General features: G+C 42.1%; 1 protein-coding gene across 1 annotated transcript; it reads right to left on the bottom strand.

The window, feature by feature from the left end:
- Positions 1-5,782: 5,782 nt before the first annotated feature.
- LOC308291008 (P2Y purinoceptor 13-like) lies at positions 5,783-9,203 on the bottom strand (the record flags this gene model as incomplete). Its single annotated transcript, XM_080732921.1, has 4 exons — positions 5,783-5,860; positions 7,805-8,206; positions 8,535-8,924; positions 9,021-9,203. The coding sequence occupies 4 exons, from the start codon at positions 9,201-9,203 to the stop codon at positions 5,783-5,785; spliced, it is 1,053 nt and encodes a 350-aa protein (XP_080589047.1).
- Between the last annotated feature and the right edge of the window lie 10,293 nt (positions 9,204-19,496).

The following is a 19,496-nucleotide window of genomic DNA, read 5'->3' as shown; positions in this document are numbered from 1 at the left end:
GTTTGTGGATGGGGCAGGAGGAACCCTTAAACCTTAGAATGTTCAACACTGTGAAATGTGATCAACTTCCCCTAAACAGGGGAAAATAGGACATACTTTATTACAAAATAGCTTCTCTGTCCTCTGGCTAGGAAAGGGCGGCTCGCCCTGTGTACACCGTACTACCAAATTACTATTGGGGAAAGTGAGGGAGACAGGCCTGGCACCAAACTACTCATGCAATATAACATGCAGTAACATCAATACAAATACATGTCAGGGATTAACATACACACCCATAAAACCAAAAGGTCCCACAGTGCAGTCCCAAGAGAGAAAGGAAGCTGTGCGTAACAGGGCCTTGAACACTATATGTAACACATACAACCTCAAATCTATGCCTACCTAATATACCTCAAATGAATATGAATAACTCAAATAAACAGCAGCAAATCAAAAGAGGTCAAATTATAGTGGAAAACGGGTTTTCCCGTTAAGGAAACAAATTACAAAACAAAACAAATTAGTTGCCACTTGCCAACCCTAGTATTTACTATACTGCAAACACTGTATTCAAATCATCATTAAAAAAGTATATACAATTAAAAAACAGCATACACCTACTTAGTTTTGCAGTGAATAGATACACAACTCCTGCGGCACAATGCAAATACAATATTTTATATTAAACTGGACTTACAATGTGTGGTCTCTGGAGCTAATGATTTTTGTGATGTCACACATGAGTCATCACAGTCTTCCTAATCCTCTCAATGAAATACGCTTCAGTCTCAGTGGCTGTTGATGGATGAACAGTGAAGACATGGATTCTTTTCTAGATCAGATCTAGAATCCTCCTGCAAAGTTCTAGTGGGTGAAGTGGTTGGATAAACTTGCTGCTATCACGCCACTCCCCTTTAAACACCTCTCTTTTTACTTAGAGTGATTTACTGGATGTTTCGCCCATTTTTGGATTTTTGTGCGAACATGAAACATCCTGTTTTTATGTTCAGAATACTTGTTTTGTGTTAACCTACTGTATATTTGGTGTCATGGCTACAGTCTGTAGTAATATGGAATCCCCACCAGGGGAGTCTGCATGGTCATTTATATATTCATATTCTCCATTTCTTCTACCCCTCTACCCTCATCCTGTTCTGTGATATGGCTGATCATAAAAATCATAGAAAATGCAACATGCAAATCATCCATACTAGCCTTTTCATCATATTTGTGTTTAAAATACAACTAAGCATTTTGGAGGCAATGATGAACTGCTCAGTGTAAAACTACAGTATGTATTCTCTAAACGTGTACTGTATAAAATAATAATAATAAATATGAACTTTATTTACACATGTCTTTCTAGACACGAGTCACAAAGTGCTCCACAAACATGAGAATAAACAAAACAAGAATTTCACAAAAACAAGATTATTATTTTTTAGAATTTTTTAGAATAAATGTATAGAAGACAATGAACACACACAAACAGTATACACATTTAAAATATAACTTGCAAATGGAACAAAAACTGAAATTAGCAGAAGCAGAAAATAGTGATATTCCTTTCCGGAGGACAGTATCAAATTTAGAAACCAAAGTAGAGACAATCCACTGTATACCCAGTATAGCAAATGTAGTTCTTTTATATATTTCAGCTCAGAATAACCACACCAACTTGGATTTACCGTTCCATTTATTGCAATGATATTACCATTTATTGGACAGGCCACCCTCAGGGCTTGCTTGTCCCAATGTCAGTCGAGGGCCAGGGTGACCCCTTTGGGGTCTCATGGCAGCCCCAGTGCACTTTGTGCCTCCTGGCTGGCTCTCCTGAACATGCAGCCAGAGAACCTGATAATAGATCATAATCTATTAGAAGACCATTACTTCATTGTCAACGGTAGCATGTCATTAGGTCGAACACCCTTTGGTCCGACCACCAATGCCTAACCTTAACCCTAACCCTAACCTCAGTAAAGCTATGCCTAAACCTAACCCTAACCCTAAACCTAACCTCAGTAACCGTGACGAGGGTGATTATCTAACCTGCCGAAGCTGGTGAGTGATTAGCCTGCAGCACCACCTTGCCCAAGTGGAGCTTGCAGTACTTCCACTGGCCAACCCTTGCGGGCCAACCACCTGCAGCAGCTGAATGGAATGTTTGGATCGGGAGTCTGGTGCAACGCACAGGTTCTGAACCTGGTGAGAGCAGGAGAGGACCTGGTGAGACGTAGGAGGAGCCCGGCCAGGAGTCAACCCATAGAGCCTAGTTCTTCCATGCACCAGAGTGGCGCTGCCCCCAATCCCGGCAGAGTAGTTCCGGTGCAGCACATTGAGTGACCCTGGTCTTTCCCTAATTGGACTGATCGTGGTTAGCTACTGGGACGTAAGTCGGGACTTGATCAACCCCGGCTGGGTCACCTGGGCGAGGGTGTATGATGTTGTGAGACCCGAAACACCCGTCGACCCCAGGCTACATCACTGATGATACGTCCCAGTTGCATCCTCGTGATGTTTTTTCATTATCTAACCTGCCGACGCTGTTCGACCCAATAGGAGTTCGACCTATGGGGCAGTCCCTATTGTGAACATGGATAATACAGTTAAAATGAATGAATAGCACAAATTGAATAAAAACAGATTTTGAAGAACAAGTAAATTGTTATTTTCATTACTGGAGGCCATGTAACCAGAAAAGCAAACAGTCTAGACACAGTCATTGTGCAGATGTTTTAATATAATAGTGCAAAATATCTATAGGGGCCGCAATAGTGTAGCGGTTAGAGCAGTTGGATGATAATAATGATTAATAAATAAGTCCTAACGAATTTTGACTAATTAAACCTTTGTACTTTGCTTGGGTGGTGCAGGGGTAAAGCCTCTGTCCACCACCATAGAGTCTAAGTGTTTGAATCCACTGTGGTGCATCTGACTTGGCTTAGTGTCTTTATATTGGCCGTGTCTGGGAAAGGGAAGCCGGGTGGGGAGGATATGTGTTTCTGCGGTAGCACTGGCGACTCCGCCGCATGTCACCGAGGAAGTGCTCTACTGAGTCAGAATACGTTTGTGAACAGTCGCCATGTTTTTTTATTATTATTATTATTATTATTATTTTATCAGGTCTAATGGGAACTGTATTTGTCTCATCAGCAACAACTACAGTGATGGTGTTTTAAGGGTACTGAGAAAGCTGAGAAAAAGAAAGAATTAAAGAAGTGAATTCATACATGGGCTGTATACCGCACATGAAACTGGATCATGTGCTGTCTACATTTTAAGTAATTGTTTTTCGAAGAAAGAGAACTTGGAAAGACACTTCTGTACAGACCACAAATCATTTGATTGCGACCATAGGTCGCAGTTACTTTTACACTCTCATACTATCCAAACCTCCACCAGCCGTCAGTCTGTCTGTCTGTCTGTCTGTCTGTCTGTCTGTCTGTCCTTCCTTCCGTCACGTCACTCGTCACACTTTCCCCCTACTCATATCTCCGCCACCGTTGCCCCGATCCATGCCAAAATGTCCACACAAACTCCTTGCCTGCCAAACTACAACCTCCAAGGACCCCCGGAGCTCCAGGGACCCCCAGGTCCCTGGGGGACCCCCAGGTGTAAAAAATGACCAAATGTGCAAAAATGACCAAATGACCACTAGGGCTGCAAGCGAACCTTCGGGGATTCGAACGTTCGTTCGTTACGTTGGCAATCGAAGTTCGAAATTAATGGGTTCAGGTTTTTTTCTTTTTTTTTCCTTATTTTTTTTACACGAAAAATAATTATCTGAATGTGATAGGCCTATTCAGAATATCACAGTAGTAGAGATAGCCAAATACGAAATAAGTTAGGCCTACCGGTACACACTAACAGTTAATGGTGACCGTTATAGTAGTTATAAAATGCACCAGAACAGCTTGGAGCGATCAAGGACCCTCCTCCGCTCCAATTCCGCTCCAATTTGGGGCCGCGCACACACGCAGAGTGAGAGCAGCTGAGCTGGGCAGAGACAGACGTGTGTGTGCTGCTGTGCTCTGAACAGCGAACACCCATCCATGCACCCAAAGATGAAAGATTAAACAGCCTTTCTCCTAAGCATGAGCAAAGATGGATTTCATTGCAACCCCCTAAAGGATTATAATGCGATTTCTGGGGTTGTTACATCGAGACCAGTTCAGCCCGAACGCGACGCGCTCCGACGCAGTCACCAAGTCTAATCATCATCCGTGCAACTCTGCTATACATTGAGCCTGTTCGTCAACAAACTGCAAAACATTTTCTCCGATTGGGTTGGATTTTCCAAGTGTTAGCCTAGGTGTTAATGCAGCCACGCATCCACGCGTTTTCAATGGATAAAACAGCGCATTTAAAACATTTCCTACACTTTTAGCTGGTTAAAGGTACAGTACGTTCGATGGTTCGGAGGTTCGAACGTTCGGTTTTTATTCAATTGAACGAACCATCTAAGGTTCGATGGTCCGTTCGGAAAATCCCCCCGAAGTTCGAATCCCTAAAACAGGGCTAGATTACAGCCCTAATGACCACACCAATGGGGCTGCTCACGGGGAATTCCCGGGGACCACCGACTCCTGGTGCTCCAGAACGGATGCAATAGTGGTGGCACCCCCAGTGGAGGACCCCCTCCACTGCAGCTCACATAAAATGCCTTAACTCGGGCTAGGAGCGACCGGGAGAGCCGGGGCCGGTACCTATTCGTCTGCCTCGGCGGCGCGGAGACCCCACCTTCTCACATGGCCCTCTTCTAGCGCCACCATGAAGCCGATTCTTGCAAAACACATTTTTGGACACTGCTCCTACAATTTTTGCCCTAAAATCACGCAAATCGGTACACAGTATGTCTACACTCATGTCATCAACTTTGATCTGTCCCATATAGCGCCACCTTCAGGCCAATTTTTTAAAACACATTTTTGGACACTGCTCCTACAATCTTTGCCCTAAAATCATGCAAATCGCTACACAGTATGTCGACACTCATCTCATCAACATGGATCTGTCCCATATAGCGCCACCTTCAGGCCGATTTTTTAAAACACATTTTTGGACACTGCTCCTACAGATTTTGCCCTAAAATCACGCAAATCGCTACACAGTATGTCTACACTCATGTCATCAACATGGACCTGTCCCATATAGCGCCACTATCAGGCCAATTTTTTCCAACACATTTTTGGACACTGCTCCTACAGATTTTGCCCTAAAATCACGCAAATCGGTACACAGTATGTCTACACTCATCTCATCAACATGGATCTGTCCCATTTAGCGCCACCTTCAGGCCGATTTTTTTAAACACATTTTTGGACACTCCTCCTACAGATTTTGCCCTAAAATCACACAAATCGCACAGTATCTCTACAGTCATGTAATCAAAACGCATCTGTCCCATCTAGCGCTACCATCAGGACGATTTTGGTAAAACAAACTTTTGGTCTATTTGTGGAGATAAGCGACCAACGGTCGCTTATCTCCCGATTAGGGAGTCTTACTGGTTAGGTTTTCCTATGCACTACAGTGGATTTTAATCTGTAGTAATGGAATTTACCCTGCACCACCCAAGCACCCTCAGTGTCACCTATTAACAGCCTTTCCTTACACACACACACGCACGCACGCACGCACGCACGCACGCACGCACGCACGCACGCACGCACGCACACACACACACACACACACACACACACACACACACACACACACACACACACACACACACACACACACACACACACACACACACACACACACACACACACACACACGCACACACACAGTAACATCTCTAGATGCCATTAAGATCCATGTCCATGGTGCCTTGTGTCTTGCGGCTGAGTGTGGCTTTCAGATGTCTCCGGAACATCTTGCACAGGAATATGTAGATGAGTGGATCCAGACACATATTCTAAAATAAATATATGTTTACATAGCATTGAAATGACCTTTAAAAATGTAAATAACCTCTTTTACATAACAGTAACACATTTGAATGTAACATTCTAGACCATTCACAAGATTTTCTCTCTGCCGTCCTTTCTCGACCCAGATCTAGAGAAGCCTGCCTCCCGCCCCGTGACCTGCCCTGATTCCTTCACCACCTCTTTTCTGGTGTTCAAGCCATACAAAATGACTTTTTTTCTATTGATTACTCACGCCATGGAGACTTGAGTTCAGTAATATTTTTTTTTTTTTGTAATTGTCACATTCCTAAAACAAAAAACTGATTAAAGTAAATGTACTCCCATATTGATTCCGGATGGGGACCCAAATGCATTTGGGTCCCCATCCGGAATCAATGGGGATAAATTTAATGTAATCAAATTATTGTCTTAGGAATGCGACAAAACAAAAAATTTGATTGAACTCAAGTCTCCATGGAAAAAAATACATTTTGGGGGTGAACTACTCCTTTAACAGTGTAATACATACTATCCATGTACGTAGCCAGCTAAGAACAAGAGAACAACTCTGGTTGTGGTGAATCATATGGATTTCCAAATAATTATAGGAAGGTCAACATCCTCTTACCATCCACATCTCTTTGAAAAGAGTTGTGTGCGCTGTGTGCACATGAGTTTGCACCACATCGTCCAACCACAGTCACAAGACAAACGTTATTGGTCGATTTTGAGCACTAAAAACCTAATAGGCCTACTTACCCACATTTGCTTTTATTCACTTCTGTACTATTATGACAAAAACACACCCATAGTCATACTGCTGGTCATATAAATCATAAAAAAATGCAACATGTGAATCATCCATAGTAGCCTATTCCTCATATGCATGTTGTTGAACATATGGAAATGTAATAGAGCATAATTTATGTTGAACAACTCACTTTAGGATAAATTATATTATCAATTGGTTTGGTTAAAGAAGAAATGGTATTGACTGGTTGAAATGACTGCTGAGGTGCACTTGAAAGTTTGCTGTTATGCATTTCCTGTATTTGAACTGAACACGCTGTGTACGTGACATACAGCCTGTATTTCTGATCGATAAGATACCTTGTCAGGAGAAATGATGCGTATGTGACATATCTGTCTATTTCCATTTCTGATCAGTGAGATAGATAACTCATCTTTTCTTTTCTCTAATTACAATCTAAAATGTTAACCCTTGTTGTAAAAACAAAGTTACAAGCAGATGACATGTCGTTTACATATTAGGAACAATAGAGTCCCTAGTATGCTGCCTTGTGGAACTCCACAGTTCTCTCCACCACCTGTTCTCTCCCCATCAAGTAAGATTGCATCCATCTCACTGCTGTGCTATGCAGACCGATAGCTTTTAATTTGTCAATCACAATAGAGTGATCTACGGTGTCAATTGCCTTCTGGAGGTCCAACATGACCATGCCGCAATATTTGCCTGAGTCTACCTCACGTTTGATGCAGTCATTCAAATAAGGAAGGCATGCGTCTGTGGAATGGGATTCTCTGAAATCAGATTGGAACTCTTAAATCTATTAATTCTCTTCTAGATATCTAGCAACCTGTAGACAATTTTTTCCATTACTTTAGAGATGGAACGCGGTAGTTGCCAGGGTCTAGATTACTGCCTTTTTGTGCAGGGGGGTTACTTTCGCTAATTTGAAGTACTGGGGGCGTGACCCTGTTTGATGGATAGATTTATTATGTGGGTAATGATTGGAGCAATGGAGGCGGCATGGTATGACCATGAGGAGCCACAGAGACATGTTGCAGGGGTTGAGTACACTGCTCTAGATGGAAACCAGGCTTTCCACTGTAATGAAAGCCTGGTGAAAGTGAAGTTAAGTTAAACAGCCTTTCCTATCACACACTGTGACACACATGTCCATTTTGCCTTTTGTGAGGGTCTTGCGGCTGAACGTGGTTGTCAGATGTCTCCGGAACATCTTGCACAGGAATATGTAGATGAGTGGATCCAGACACACGTTCATGCTCGACAGCCAAATGGTGGTCTCATATGCGATGTCGGCGGTGTTCAGTGCTGTGCAGTGGTTTGATGTGATTTGGGTTTTGATCAATATGTAGGGAACAAGGACAAAGTGGAAGGGGGCAAAGCAGATGAAAAATACTGCAACCACAACGAAGACCTTTGCTTTGGTTCTGCGACTGGTCACTACAGAGCTGCTCCTGGAGGCTTTGTATGACTCGTACACCTTCCTGCTGATGAAGGTGTAGCAGAACAGCATCAGAACCAGTGTGCTCCAGAACACCACCTGCACACAATACACCAATCGAAAGCACAACAAAGACACCATGAGTTTGATTTGAAATGTTTGGCCCATGTTGGGTGTGAATGCAGAGGCGGTGCCAAACATTAGATGCGCACAGACAGACAGACAGACTCACTGACAGTCATACGGATAGACTCATGAACAGACTCATACCGTATTAGGAACGAAAACATAATCCCTCACCTTCGGCTGTTCTGGCCTAGTAATGGGGATAATAAATTCTACATTGGGTTGTTTATGACTAACATGGAATAGTATATCACAACAGTTACATTTAGACAGTTACAGTGCAAAGTTAACCATGTATTACCTGAAAAACGTAGTGGGCTGCCTCAAAAAATTGCAGACCAACCCCACTCCACAGGTCGATGCACTCCAGTTCGCCTCCAGAGAGCTGTGGTGGCTTGTCAGCCAGGATGACGATTGGCAGCCCTGACGATAACATCACCACCCAGACAGTTCCACTCAACACCTGACCAACCCTGACCTTCTGAACAGCATATCTCCCAAATGGCCGGACTATCTTCAGGTAGCGGTCCAGACTGATGAGGCCCAGAAAAAGTATGCTGACATACATGGAGAGGTAGAACAGAGGGTTTGAGTATCGACAGTAGAAGACTCGCAGGGGCAAAGGGCCTACACCTGGATACTTCAGTACCCTGACAGGGATGGTCAGAGTCATGAGCATGTCAGCCACCACCTATTGGTGAAGGATCATATTATTAATCACCTTGTAATGTTTTTTCTATGGGTCTGCACTGACAAATACATTTCCAACACAAATCCCTTCACTCACCACATTCTTTAGATAGACCACAAATGTGGAGGTAGAGGGGATCTTGTAAAAGATCCATGCAGCCAGACTGTTCAGTACCAGTGCCACTAGAAAGAGGACACTATATAGACAGGGGAAGACCACCGATATCACACTGGTATCTGGAACACACTCCATGGAGTTATTGGATGTTGTGGTGTTCATCTTCACAACCTTGAGAGTGGAAAGATGTTAAGAGAGAGATAGATGAAATGATCAAATGAAAGAATGATGAAATAGAAACAAATTTACAGCGAGAGAGACAAAACACTGCAAATGCATGATGTCTTGAAAAGACAAAAGAAAAAAATGGAGGCTGACTCACCTTAATTATACTAATAATATGCCTGGCTATGCCACCTCCTGCTTGTGGAGGGGGCAGGAGGAACCCTTAAACAATCAACACTGTGAAATGTGACCAACTTCCCCTAAACAGGTGAAAAATAGGACATACTTTATTATAAAATAGCTTCCCTTTCCTCTGGCTGGGAAAGGTCAGGTCGGCCTGTGCACACGGTACTACCAAATTACTATTGGGGAAAGTGAGGGAGACAGGGCTGGCACCAAACTACTCATGCAATATATTCATGCAGTAACATCAATACAAATACATGTCAGGGATTAACATACACATCAATAAAACCAAAAGGTCCCACAGTGCAGTCCCAAGAGAGAAAGGAAGCTGTGCGTAACAGGGCCTTGAACACTACACTCTAACACAAAGAGGAGAGAAAACCCACTAGTATGAATACAACCTCAAATCTATGCCTACCTACTATACCTCAAATGAATATGAATGACTCAAATAAACAGCAAATCAAAAGAGGTCAAATTATAGTGGTGGAAAACAGTGGCTTTCCCGTTAAGGAAATAGAGAAACCCCATTAGTTGCCACTTTCCAGCCCTATTACAACATAATGCATTAACACTGTATTCAAATCATCATTAAAAATATATATAATATTAACAAACAGCATAGACCTACTTTGTTTTGCAGTGAAAAAATACACAACTCCTGCGGCACAATGCAAATAAAACATTTTATATTAAACTGGACTTACAATGTGTGGTCTCTCGAGCTAAATGATTTTTGTGATGTCACACATGAGTCATCACATGAGTCATCACAGTCTTCCTAATCCTCTCAATGAAATAAGCTTCAGTCTCAGTGGCTGTTGATGGATGAACAGTGAAGACATGGATTCTTTTCTAGATCAGATCTAGAATCCTCCTGCAAAGTTCTAGTGGGCGTAGCATTTGGGAAAAACTAGCTGCTATCACGCCACTCCCCTTTAAACACGTCTCTGTTTATTTGTGATTTGCATGTTTCACCCATTATTGTGGGAACATGAAACATCCTGTTTTTATGTTCAGAATACTTGTGTTATGTGTTAACCTTTATTTGACATTTGTCATTCATTCATCACTGCGGTCTGTAGTAATATGGAACCTCCACCAGGGGACTCTGCATGGTCTTTCTTCTACCCCTCTACCCTCATACTAATTATTGGACCAAAAAACTTCCATCCTGTTCTGTGATATGACTGATCATGAAAATCATAGAAAATGCAATATGCAAATCATATTTGTGTTTAAAATACAACTAAGCATTTGGTGGCAATGATGAACTGCTTCCAGTGTAAAACTATGTATTCTCGAAATGCGTACTGTATATAATTGCGACCGTCAGGGAGCAGTTTACTATGAAAACCTCCACCGGCCGTCCGTCCGTCCGTCCGTCCGTCCGTCCGTCCGTCCGTCACACGTCACACGTCACACCTTTGCCCTGCTCATATCTCCGCATCAGTATGACATCACACCACATGTGTACACAAACCTTTGTGTACGTTGCTGTGGCAACAGTCTGTTGTTGCTGGTCTGTTAGTGTACGTTAGCAACCACCTTAGCAACCATGGTTTTACCCTAGCAACCAACTGTTTACCCTAGCAACCAACTGTTTACCATAGCAACCATGTTTTTTTACCCTAGCAACCAACTGTTTACCATAGCAACCAGATACGCAGAGCAGGGATCTCCATATATGGGCATAAACAGGTGACATCACACTGATGTCAGATACTCAGAGCAGGGATTTCTCCATAATATATGGGCATAAAAGGGATTCTGTTAGGGATCTCCATATATGGGCATAAAAGGGATTCTGTTAGGGATCTCCATATATGGGCATACAAGGGATTCTGTTAGGGATCTCCATATATGGGCATAAAAGGGATTCTGTTAGGGATCTCCATATATGGGCATAAAAGGGATTCTGTTAGGGATCTCCATATATGGGCATAAAAGGGATTCTGTTAGGGATCTCTATATATGGGCATAAAAGGGATTCTGTTAGGGATCTCCATATATGGGCATAAAAGGGATTCTGTTAGCTGTTAGTGATCTCCATATATGGGCATAAAAGGGATTCTGTTAGGGATCTCCATATATGGGCATGAAAGGGATTCTGTTAGGGATCTCCATATATGGGCATAAAAGGGATTGTATCCCAGATGATGCCCTGTTAGGAGATCCACACTAACAGAATCCATATATGGTCCTACCGACAGCTGCTATAAGCCAACCCTGGCGATAAGGTCTGAGTCGAAGAAATGCTTCTTTCCTGGCAAGAATTGCCCCTTTATACTGTAGGGCTCGTTTGTGTATTGTATGACATCACGCCACATCATCGGCTGAGGACTGTGTGATGTCATCATATCTCCATATATGGAGACATAAGTTGCTCATGCCCAAATATGGGCTGGTGAGGTCAGACTTAGTGTGATGCGTAGGTTATCTCCATATATGGAGATTCAACTTCAATGAGTAACCATGGCAAACTGTCAACTGCCCGTATGTCTTGATAATTGGTAAAACAAACTTTTGGCCTATCTGTGGAGATAAGCGACCAACGGTCGCTTATCTCCCGATTAGGGAGTCTTACTGGTAATAATAATAATATTAATAAGGGTAATAATAATAATATAATAATAGCCCAGGCTGGAAAAAAATCAGAAAATAAAATGGGAAAGGGAGTAATTTCATGCTGGTCAATCAAGGTAGTGTAACTCTTACCCCAGTTGTCAGAACAAACATAGTGTTGTGAATTTTCCTCATTTGACGTTGTGTTGAACTGGACAACTCCGGCACATTTAAAACCATCCAAACTTATTTCAACCTTAACTACAAGTTGGAAAGAGAGAAAATTAGAGTTATGTGATTTCCATCACACACCAGAGCTTCATTCCAAGGACATAAGTTATCAATGTTCTAAGCGCGCGCGGACGGACGGACGGACGGACGGACGGACGGACGGACGGACGGACGGACGGACGGAACCAGCCTGGCGGAGACGACAAAGTGATGATGTTGATACTGAGGTGTGTTCTTAACCGAACATGTGATCCATTTAACTGAGTCCTGAGTGGATTCATTGACCCCCCAGTCACTGAAGTTCTGGCAGTTCCACAGCTGATCCTCTGTCCCGTTGCAGTTCACACCATTGATCCAGACCTTATCAGCAATATTAGTTATATTGTGTTTCATTATATACATGTAGTTACTGTGCCCATTATTGATCCTCACCTTGTCAGGTGTATTGGTTATATTGTGTTTCATTATGAATGAAGATCCATTCACAGCCTGTCCACAGCCAACGCTCCTACACACCACATCTTCATTGTTCTGGGTCCAGTTGTCATGACCAACGAGGCCCCATTCATAGTCATGATATATTTCAATGTAACCCTGGCATGGGTTGGTGCCACCTTTAAGGATCACCCTGGTCACACCTGCATAGTTACACTTCATGTTAAATGTACAGGATACACTTATATAGGCCTACCTACACATGATAGCCTACAAAGTGGGCCTTTGAGGAGATCACTTTGGCAACCATCCTGAAAACATATTTTCCGTTTACTAAAGAGCTGGAGAGATGTTGAGACCACTGTTACTGAACAAACACTCTCTAGCAATGCTTATTATCACAGAGCTATTTAACACTGTTACTGAATAAACACTCTATAGCAATGATTAATATCACAATATAGAGCTATTTAAGACTGTTACTGAACAAACACTGTATAGCAGTGATTACTATCACAATATAGACCTATTTAACACTGTTACTGAACAAACACTCAATGACTAATTACCTTCAGTAGTTATGATCCTACTCCTACCACTTGAATTAATTTCTGCTAGAAAAGTGTCTTCTATTAAAAGCAAACTAAACCATATATTTTTTCCACAAGCTTTCATCTGTAGGTTACTTTAAAGAGAAATGTTTAATTTATGAATCATTATACGATTGCCTCAAAGGCTACCACAGTAAAGTAATTAGTGTGGTTGCCCTGCATTACACAATTACTGTCAAACAGCTATGTGACATCTCCCTGTAATTACTTTCCTAAATTACCACAAAAACAAAACAACACACCATAAACGCAATATCAAATTAACCTCACATTTTAAAGGTACCACTGCATCCTTTTAAAAATATATATTTTACATAAATATTGGTCCATAATACGGTTTTATACAGGTTTTAGCCTAAACAACCACTCAGATATTGAAATTTCATGTTCTGTCTGTCTCTAATTCCAAGTCATTTCAGATGCAATAGCAAAATGCCCTTTGTTGGCAACGTGGTGCTGTCTCTGGGCTAAAATTGGAACCATACAGAGAATATTAGAGAACCACGATGAGAAACATGTATTGTAGAGTCAAACGTAATCTTCTCTGTATCGTCATGGTTCCACCTCCTACATATACCGGTATACTGTATATCGTCTCAATAGAATATAGCCTCCAAAAAAGTACCGCCCCCTTCTCGAGGGGGCCCAATAGGAAATGAGCCCCCTGTGACATAGAATGGGGCCGATTTCAAAAGAGTACAGTACAGACATGCCCATTAAGAAAATCACTGAAATGAAAGGAAAGGCTTAGAGTTAATGAATTGTTTTTTTGGGGGCTGGAACAGATGCGACCGCGGTTTTCCCGGTGACCCTGAGCACAACGGTTGGGGCACGGGAGTGTGGGGAATTGTAGAACACAGTAACAAACCACTGACTACTGCCGATGGAGAGGTTAGCATTATGTATTGAGAGGCACTCTTTCCGATTTCGTAAGAGACTCGTCGCCAATTGCAAGATATTTAAAAGTTATTTGGGGCCATGATGATAACCCCTTCTTCCCACTACTAGACTAATAAGGATTCATATTGTCTGTGTTATTGTTTACAACCACAATTATTCACGTGTGGCAAGATCGCGGTTCCACTAGTTTTACTAGTAGGCTATCTTAGAAGCCTTTAAAACCGGTAGGTTTTAAGGCCTAGTAGGCTTTTCAGAAGTTCATTTAATGTTTTCCATTTAATGATTTCCTTTATCATCATCTTGCGCTAATGCACGTGACTGTTTTCCCCAGGTTTTAAGGTCTTATTTTAGTTGTTTCTCATAAGCTCGTGACCCTCCTTGCCCATCAGCCCCCACCGTTGCACTCAGGGTCAACGGGAAAAACCGCGGTCGCAGAAGAGACACTGGGAAGACCAAAAAACAAGAAAAAAAAATGAAAAATGTGAAATTCATGTGTAGTCCCTTTAATAGCATGTTTATGGGCATATGTACTCTGCCAAAGGTGCTTTATCATTTGACCATAGGGGGCACCAAAATGTGAAATGTTTAACCATGTTAAATGTTGTTAACCTGGTAATAAGAAAGAAAGAAAGAAAGAAAGAAAGAAAGAAAGAAAGAAAGAAAGAAAGAAAGAAAGATGATTAGTTTGGTCTCACCTGTCACTTCCATCCAGTTCTGTGGTGACTCTCCAAGGCCTGAGATGAGACACTTGTAGAATCCTTCATCAGACTTGTTAGCATTGTGGATGGTCATCTGTCCTGTAGAATCAGCCCTGAGGAGGGATCCATCTTTATAGAAATCAGCTGGGAGGTCGGAGGATAGTTTGTTTGTTACCTGGTCTTTATACAAGCAGTGGAGTGTGACATCACTTCCCTGCATCACAGGAAGTCCAGGACTCTGCAGGATCACATCTCCATCTAAAACCAACAGTAGGTGGAGTTAACGGGTCAACTCGGTGCATAGAAACCTGAGCTTCTTTCTTTCAAAGGAAGTAAATCTATATTCCAATCGGGGTCATGCCTATATGTTCCTTCAGCCCTGGACTTGAGTTTGCTACCTTTCAATAAATTGTTGTTGATTGTTGTTATTGTGGGCTCGCTGAAAGTGAGCTATTACTTTTTACAACAATTGGTCAAAGGGTGGCGCTGTAGGAAGCCTTTGAAAGTGCAAACTTTGAACAGGTATAGCTCATGCTCTGTTTGACATACAGCCATGAAACCTGGACACACATATGCTTCTCCTCATGCCGAACAACTTTGCCACTCTGACTTTTGACCTCTGACCTTTAGATCTCCCACCATTTTGAATTATATGAAAAACAGTAAAGATCTATCTCCTCCTGGGATTTTCGTGTCACGAGAAGTTTGTATGTGAAATAGTTATTTTTTAATGAATGAATATTGCAGTTTTATGCAAATTATTCTTCTGTTTCTAAAACATGCATGCAAAGTCACATGTTCATGACATTTGGCAAAGATGTAAAGGGTTAGTCCAAATATCACTGAAACCAATCTTATTCCAATTTGCCAAAGGGGGGCGCTATACGAAGCATTTGAAAATCCAAACTTTAAATGGGCATAAGTCATGCCTCGTGCCTTATATGAGATACATGCCTTATATGAGATACTTCAATGGTTTCCAGTGGAAATAAGCTTAGTCTTTTCATGGATCTCCTTTTAGTAGACCTTGTACCAGTGAACTGTACCGTCATGAAACTGTACCTTTTCCTATGCAAACTTCTAATAAAGTCTTCAATCAATCAATCAATCGTTTGGCTTGAAGACATGCAACTTGCTTACACGCGTGCCTTGACTCAAGAGGAACACATCTGTGTCTTTGTCAAGTAAGCTCCGCCCTTAGATTTTCTGCCTATTTGAGCAGTTCGTAAAATGCTTAAAGGCTGGGATTTTCGCATCAATTGCACAGCGCGTTTTTTAAATGAACTTTGGACCAATATCTAAAGATCTGTCTGATCGGATTAAATTGAAACATTATTTTTTAATAATTAAATGAATATTGCAGTTTTATGCAAATTATTCTTCTGCCTCTAAAACATACATGATGCAAAGTCACATTTTCATGATGAAATACTGTAGAGGGTTAGTCCAAATATCACTGAAACCAATCTTACCCCATTTGGCCAAAGGGGGGCGCTATATCATTTTGAGAAGTTTGTAAAACGCTAAAACCCGTTTTTATCCTAGGATTTTTTTTTTTTTTTTTTTAAATCATGAACACAGCCTGCGATGTGCATGAAATTTTACTCGCACATTCCCACTAGGTCAAGGAACAGATGCCACTCTTTGCCCGCTCTTTGCCCTGACGAAGACCGCAAGGTCGAAACATGTAGGTTTTTAGACAATAAACGTTGTTTTATTTTAAACTCCTCGAGTGCTCGGATCTCCTCTCTTTTTTTTTAGAACAGATGCCACTCTTCTCACATTGGCCTGATATAACGCCACCAGCGGGTCAACTTTTGCATAACACATTTTTGGAACAAGATGCCTCAAATCACACATACAGCGTCCGATTTCCATGAAAGGCCCAAGAACACGTGGTACCCTTTTCACATTGGCCTATTATAGGCTTACAGCTATATTATACCTTGTTTTTTGGCTTAAAGCGAGCCCACAATTGTTTCGAAGGAACAATATTTTCTAGTTAATATTATTATCCATATTTTGTAAATTCATATTCTCAGATCCACAGTCCTCCATAATTTCATCAACATGAAATCAGAGATCCACAGGAAGCCAAGCTGTCTTGTTTGGAAACAAAGACATCAGGATATACAACGTTATACAAGGAAATATTTAAATATTGGTTTGACCCCGAGGTCGGAGGTCATCATTTAATTTCTTCTCAAACTTTTTCATGTCGAGGACCCCTAAAAGTATACAGTATGTATTTGGCCCCATCTCAAAACATTATGTTGCTGGGACCCCAGAAGCAAATATTTGAGTTAAAAATGTTTAAAGTTGTACTATGTAACTTTTTTTATAAAACAAATCTTAAAATTCTCCTAACTATTAAATCACAAAAGTTTTAGAAGATCCGCGCCGTGAATTTCAGCCTGTAAAGCCTTCTCTATATATGTAAACTGTGATCCTTGCCGGGGACCGGATCTCGCGCCAAAATTGCGTCATCACACTACCGGCCAATCACAGCGAGGGTTAAAAAACTGCCGGCCAATCACAGCGCATCTTGAAGTGGGGTCGCTATGGCTGCCATATTTGTTGTCACCCGTTTGTACCATCCCGTCTCTAGGTAATTTCGCCTACCAGGCAGGGTGAAGGAGTCCGTATCTCTGGAATTACTGAACGCACAGGAACAAGGGACCCCTCTAAAGATAGATCTCAGCGAGGTGGAGGCAGACGCGGGGGTCTGAAGGTACGAAAAACGGCCGAAAGACGCGGACGCGACCGCGGTTTGCTATAGGGCTAATGACCACTAGTTGGGCATCTTACACAGTATAGCTTTAATTTTGCGCAAATGGTTGAATTTTATATATATATATATTCAACAATTTGCACAAAATAAAGACAGATGCTTTCTGGTTTTAATGGGTTAAAGTGTTTATCAAATTCTATATTATTACAGTCTTTGTGAACTAATAAACTAATTATCACATGTTATATCAGCAGTGCAAGGTTGTTATTATACCTGGAATCCTGGGTAATAATGTATTATTCAACAAGTTGATAGTATGTGAATAATGTCTGTCTAGTATGTACATACTACATATATATACAGTAATTATATTGATTGTACCATAGATGGTAATGTTGATGGTCTGGCTGAGTTGTCCTGATTGGGACTGACACCAATAAACACCACTGTCCCGGCGATTCAGCCACATGTAACAGGACGACTTTCCTACACAGAACCACAATGAAAAGAAAGAGCATTTCACTTGAAATCAATCAGTCAAGTCAGTCAGTCAGTCAGTCAGTCAGGCAGTCAGTCAGGCAGTCAGGCAGGCAGGAAGTCAGTCAGTCAGTCAGTCAGTCAGTCAGTCAGTCAGTCAGTCAGTCAGTCAGGTAGTCAGTCAGTCAGTCAGTCAGTCAGTCAGTCAGTCAGTCAGGCAGTCAGTCAGTCAGTCAGTCAGTCAGTCAGTCAGGCAGTCAGTCAGTCAGTCAGTCAGTCAGTCAGTCAGGTAGTCAGTCAGTCAGTCAGTCAGTCAGTCAGTCAGTCAGTCAGTCAGTCAGGCAGTCAGTCAGTCAGTCAGTCAGGTAGTCAGGTAGTCAGGCAGTCAGGCAGTCAGGCAGTCAGTCAGCCAGCCAGTCAGTCAGCCAGTCAGTCAGTCAGTCAGTCAGTCAGTCAGTCAGTCAGTCAGGCAGTCAGGCAGTCAGGCAGTCAGTCAGTCAGTCAGGCAGTCAGGCAGTCAGTCAGTCAGAATGTCTACTATGGTCCATACCATAGTAGTTTGTTCCCCATTCATTGCCGCAGGTTCCTTCCACCCCCTCACTGGTCCGTCTTCTCACAGACCATCCCACCAAAGGCTTCCCTTCCTCCTCACAGCTCAGTGTGATGTAGTCAAGTTCATGTTCAATGAACTGAAATCTTTCAGGACTGACTCTCACTGACACTGTAAGGAGAGAGAGGGAGGGAGAGAGAGAGAGAGAGAGAGAGAGAGAGAGAGATATATACATCCTACATGTAGACATGATGTGTTATGATCACGTGAGCAGTTATCATTAGATGAAAGAACAACAGTTATCTGTCCCTTTAAATAACAACGTGATCATTAGATGATAGAACAGCAGCAACACATTTGACTCAGTCCTGGAATGTCATCAGAATCAACCTGTGCAACAAGATCCATAGTTTTTTTGTTATTTCCACAAAAAGAGAAAGGTAAGAAGAAGAGTGGGCAGAGAGAGACAAAATAAATAAAGACATTTATCTACATATTTACACATAATATATCCGGTACTGTAAGTACCAATATGTTGCAGCACTCATTGTAGGTGCAAGGCCACTTGGCCTTTGAATTTCTCATTATTGAGGGCACAAAGGTCAAATGCAAGGGCAAGGTGTACCCACCCCCCCTCCCCCGCCAGATGTAGGCTAGATGTAGGCAGGCCCGGATCTACCATATGGGCACTTTGGGCACGTGCCCAGGGGCCCCTGGGCATCAGGGGGCCCTCCAAGGTGGTTAAAAAAAAGAAGAAAAGAAATCTGTTTAATCTGAATGAAATAAATTATGTCCACCATCCCCTGAAACAAATGCTGTGAGAATGCGGCTGAAAAGTGCTGATTATGTACAATGTACAATATTTCAAGAAAGTCAAGTCAACTGATTAAAACTCCACCAGGCTGC

The sequence above is a fragment of the Nannobrachium achirus genome (assembly GCF_963921795.1).
Source record: "Nannobrachium achirus genome assembly, chromosome: 9".
NCBI classification, from domain to species: Eukaryota; Metazoa; Chordata; class Actinopteri; order Myctophiformes; family Myctophidae; genus Nannobrachium; species Nannobrachium achirus.
This window is presented reverse-complemented; position numbering and strand designations above follow the sequence as displayed.